Below are 5,546 nucleotides of genomic sequence, written 5' to 3'. Positions count from 1 at the left end.
CACAGTATTCCACAGTGTGAAACGCAATGTGAAACACAGTATGAAATCTCTTTACATTGTTGAATTTAAATTTAAACTTGGATTTGAATTTAACAGTGCGAACGCAACGTGAATCATCAATTCACAATGTGAAACATGACATCAGTATGTGAACTCTCTACATATGAAAAATTCGAGCGTTTGTACATAGTCGACTATGTGACCACATTGTGAACACACTGTGAGACACTATGAACACACTGTCAGACACTATGTTCTTTATAGCAGGGAGATGAGGACAGACTATAAGATTTATATAAGAGTGAAGAATACAGCGTGTTCATTATAGTCGACTTTGTGAGCACACTGTGTCGAGCCCTGCACAGTTACGCAGTGGTGTCGAGCCCTGCACAGTCACAGTGTGTTCACAAAGATGACTGCGGGACACATACACACTAATAAAAAGTTCTAATTTTATAGCACCATGTTTCACACTGTGTTCATTCCAGGAGGGTTAACTCACTCCATGTGAATTCTCGTTCTCCCGTCCTGACGGGCTTGCTGAAGGAAAAGATGTTCTCCATGTAGAAGGAGTAATGCAGGGAGGTTGCCGTGCCCGTTGGCAGAGTCTGAAACATGTAGTCCTCGATCGTCTTCTTGGCGTCCACGTTGACACACGGTTTGCCCGTCAGCTCCAGGGAGCTCTGCTGACCCGTGTAGATGAAATGTTTCACGCCGACTTTCTTGGCCGCATCCACCAGGTTTCGCCCCTGTTTGTTGTTGCCAAGGAAACGGGAGAAATAGAAGACATCTATTACAATGTTTCTTTTAGGCTTAAATCCTTTTGGTACTGTACTTTTTTTTTAATCGTCTTTGCAGACACTACAAGAAAATGCAGGTTACAATAAACTTCCTTCTGATGTGACAGATACATTCACATGCACGCGCGCACGCACACACACACACACATACACACACTTACACCATACACTTAAACACATATGAACAACTGGAACATACAGGCAAGAAGAGGCTGCAAAAAAAAAATCAATTTAGCCATTTAAATTTTCAAATATCCATGCCCATGTTGATATGATATCCATAAACTTGAATACACGAGTACCATTATGTTTACTGATACAACGAATTTTAACATCATCCCTGGCCTGATCTATTCAACATCGCATCAAAAGCAATGTCTTTTCACTACAACCTCTGTTTTCATGATAATAGACTGTAATGTGAGTTTTTAAGAGGGACTACCCACCTGTTGTACCTCTGTGGCCTGGTCCATGACACTCCAGAAATCGGTCATGGCAAAGACCCCGTAACTGCCTTCCATCGCCCGCTCAAGCGACGGGACATCACCATAATCGGCCTGAACAATCTCCACCCCTAACGGATCGACCCAGGACGAGAAAGTGATAATCAATGGAATACGATCAATTGTAAGTTATTTTCTATTATATTTTCTAACGATTGTTCCTGAAGTTTATTACATTTTGGAAGACTAGGCGACAGACAGGTGATCCAAAGGAATTGCAGTCCTAACTGGTACTGCGAAAAATCCATTTGATTTGTATACCGGTAACAATTACTGTAATGACAACGTTTTCATGAAATCGGAATCACGCGATATTTCATGTGCTTATTGCGGATGAGTGCCTCTTGTTGAAATACGAATTTAGAAACTTTTAGAGCTGTTTTGTTGTTAGATATAAAAGTAATAAAGATTTTAAGAGCTGTCGTCATCGAGCTGTATTCCAAGTACAGGGTATTTAATTTGTTTGTTTTTTGTTTTTATTGTTCCATATTCCACATTTCAAGAAATACATAGAACATAAACATCACAATACAAAAGCCTGGATGAATTGTCAAGTAGGCCTACAGCTTAGAAGACAATAAAACATGTGAAATATGAGGAATCTACATAGAAGCATTGCTTGTAGGGTGTAGATTCCCAGATGCGGATGTGAGATTATTTCTTACTTGGTATATGTAATTAAAGGAATGACAATTTGTGAATTGGAGAAATATAAACGCCAAAAAGTAAAAAGAAAAAGAAAAAAACAAAGAAAACAATGTCCGCGGCACAAGACTTCTTGAGAGTTGCGTGATCACCCGAGCGAGGTACAAGTCAGATGCAGTGTACAATAGCAGAGATACCAAATGTGTACAAAGGAAGTTCAGGAGATAATACAGAAATCACGAGCGAGGCACATGTTATATAATCGATAATGTCAGTAATGTGAAGTATGATCAGAGAATGTCGAGGAGGATTGAATAATAGCTATAGATATGAATTCAGAAAAACTAGTTTAAGTTTATGCTTAAATGAATAGAGAGACTGGGATTGGATTATTTCTCTATCCAACTCATTCCAAAATTTAGGTCCTGTAGTGGTTATTGTTTTTAAAGCAGATACGGTCCGTACAGGAGAAAGATGAAAAGAATCTTTTTGTCTAGTAGGGTAAGAATGAACTTCAGTATTTTTGACGAACATCGAAGAAAACACATCAGGGAGACCACCTGAGTTTAACTGATACATAAATAATCGTCGTGAGTTCCAGCATTTAAACTGTTGGCTTGCCAAAAGGTGTTCAATAGCTATTATACACTTAGTACTTCCCCAGAGGACCTGGTATCGAGCATTGAATTCACCAGTTATGCCGAATACACGTCAATGTATGCACGCAAAGCTTTTTTTTTTTTTTTTTTTTTTTTTTTTTTTTTTTACTGACGGACAATTTTCTGGTTGTCAGAGACACCTTTGTCTTGCAGCTCTGCATAACATTTGAATATGTTTATCTATTTACCATTAGACAAAGTGCGATGCTAAAAACTGGTTGAAAAAGTACGTATATAAGTAACAACTGGTTGCTCCTTGTGATCATTGCTTTAACCATGGAACTACACACCTCCAGGCATTAACTAATGCATGAATGAATATAATATGCAAGGCAATGTCATTCTATCCAATGAAATTGTATCAACCAATAACACATAAGAATATGAAAATGGACGACAGATACTAAGCTCTACATCACCCTAACCAAACTGTCTTCTTTGCCATTAGATATAGTTCTTAACCTTTGGTAATGGATAAATGGAACTGTGCAAATTTAAATTCTACTCCAGCATCTATCCGTGGTATTTGCTTTGCGAAAGCTGAGATTGAGAAGCAAACACTAACTAATTTGAATACGTGCGAATCTGTAATCCTGGACTATACAACGACCCCCTAGCCTCCTCCTCCCTCCTTACCCTAGGGAGGTGAGCCCGACACGAGAGCAAAAAACATAGTTCTCAAAAGGGCTCAAAGTTCATCTTCTACCATGTGTAAATTGCTTGTATGCAATACATCAAAAAGGGTCTAGCAAGAAACTTGTGTGCCTGACGCGATTTGCCAAGACTGAAGACAAGACCCTTTTTTTCTTTCTTTTGCCTGTCAGCTGAGGAAAGCCAGATGTGGCACCAAAAGTTGCTCTGAAGGTTTTTTTTTTTTTTTTAATCTATATTTTTTTATTGTTTTTGTTTTTGTGTTGATGTTGTTGTTTTTTTTTTTTGTCTTTTGCTTGTTAGCTTATGAAAAACTCGGAACGTTACCCATTTGAAATCGTGATCTTCTGGGGTTATTTTATAGAGCAAAACTCGACAGATCATGCCCGCAGAACTGTCGAGTTTAGGATCTTAAGTATCGGTATAACTATCGGCAAATAGAAATTTCGAGTTAAGTTGAATTATTAGGTCTACATACAGCTTTCTGTCTATCCGACTAAATGATACACATAATCTTTATATACACTTATAAAACATAATGGTTGTTATATAATAACAATGACAATGACGACGAGACAAAAGATGATGATAACAACAATGATCAGATGATGAAAATGTTATCTTGCTTAGCGTTTATTATCAGCATATCATGCATAACACGTGTAGTGGGTGGATGCTAATTCTGTGTACTGGGCAGACCCACGAGCCAAGAAGCTGACAGACGATCAAGAAACACCGTCACTGACCGTGCAGCAAGATCGAACTTCCGTCGGGGCGGAAGAAAAAAACATTACTCTCATTGCATGTATCAGATAAGGGCGTTGTACTGCCCCTTTAACAGAGACAATGGACTGATGCGAGATTTACCTTTGGAAGCCAGCTCCTCGGCTTTCTCGGACTTTGGATTCCTGGTGACGCCCCTCACCCTGAACGACTTGTGCTCGGGAATCAGCGCCCGCACGAGGGCGCTTCCTTGTCCCCCCGTGGTTCCGAACACGGTGATGAGTCTCACGAGATCGGCCATGACTTCGAGCACGATGCCGAGAAACGATCAGCAGCAGACGATGGCAGCAGAAATAGACCACGAGACTGTAGCAGATTGCACGTTATCTTTCAACATTTATACCATCCGCGATCTACTAAGTGCACCGTCATCTTTATTTGCTTTCCGTCACACACGAGCAAACATCAGTGTCAGCTTTGTTATTGAAATAGGCTATCGTCGTATTCTGTCCTTGAAGCGCGAGTGAAGACCAATTATGGCCGACAAACTGAATGAATCTGATCATTGTCCAGTGAACAAATATAAAAAATAGCAAAATTAAAACATAAACACAACACAAACGAAAAATATTATGCCTGTCTAACGTCGACAAAACTACATTTTCAAGTTCAACATTGCTTTTATTTTATTCTCCTTTCGTCCGTATCTTTGCATGGCTTGAATTCACTGTTATTGGTACAAAGAGTCAAATAGTCGTGACTACGATATGCAACGGATTACATTGCATACACCGTCCACTATTTTGTGTGCGTGGTCACTTGAATATAATTATCATACATTTATTACTCTCATGCTGGCTGTCCTTACATTCGTGTTTTCTAAATGTAACCAACCGGACAATGAGTAATGCCTAACATAACCATGGCCCTGCCTAAAGGTCCGGTCAATAGCTCACTAATACTCGGACAGGAATAGCGCCATCTCTTGGTGCGATTACAGGCTAGCAATTACTGTCTTTCAGCCCTTCACGTGGGGCATTTTTTATGTACCATGTATGTGCCTTTTCTCATTATCTGTGTTGCTTTTTACAACATACCGTAATGTGTTATGCGTTTGCTTGAGAATTTGATGACTAGTCAAGGGAAACTTTTAGATTATAATGACAGAAAAAAACCCACACAACAACACTCATTACAATGCATTGATTACAGTTCTGCAGTGTGTGCAAGGATCGCCATGTAAATATAGACGATGACAATCACTTCAGTCAAGCCGCCAGTTTTTGGCGAAAGTATTTCAGGTCAATATTATCTTTAAAGGATAACTATTATAATAGCTGTGTAATATCATATAACTGTATGAAGAAGCATAATCCTCTATCAAAGCTTGAAATGTGAGCTCAGGCCAGTCTAGACCACATTCATTTTCAATGCAAGTAGAGACTACTCCCCTCTCCACCATTTATTGCTGTGATGCATCGAAGTCTCTGATTCTTTTTCCGGCCTTAACTACACTACAAATATGATTAAAACGCATTTAGATTTACAAACTGGCTTCATGGAGA

The 5,546-nt window shown here is 39.3% G+C and overlaps 1 protein-coding gene across 1 annotated transcript; it reads right to left on the bottom strand.

Moving 5' to 3' along the window:
- Positions 1-479: 479 nt before the first annotated feature.
- On the bottom strand, positions 480-4,282 carry LOC140245131 (nmrA-like family domain-containing protein 1). The gene is made up of 3 exons (XM_072324731.1): positions 4,126-4,282; positions 1,247-1,374; positions 480-749 (listed from the first exon to the last, which is right to left on the bottom strand). Exons 1-3 carry the CDS (start codon positions 4,280-4,282, stop codon positions 480-482), a joined length of 555 nt encoding a protein of 184 aa, XP_072180832.1.
- Between the last annotated feature and the right edge of the window lie 1,264 nt (positions 4,283-5,546).

This window comes from Diadema setosum, chromosome 22, assembly GCF_964275005.1.
Source record: "Diadema setosum chromosome 22, eeDiaSeto1, whole genome shotgun sequence".
Lineage (NCBI taxonomy): Eukaryota > Metazoa > Echinodermata > Echinoidea > Diadematoida > Diadematidae > Diadema > Diadema setosum.
Note: the sequence above shows the minus strand (reverse complement) of the source record. Positions and strands in the feature narration are given on the sequence as shown.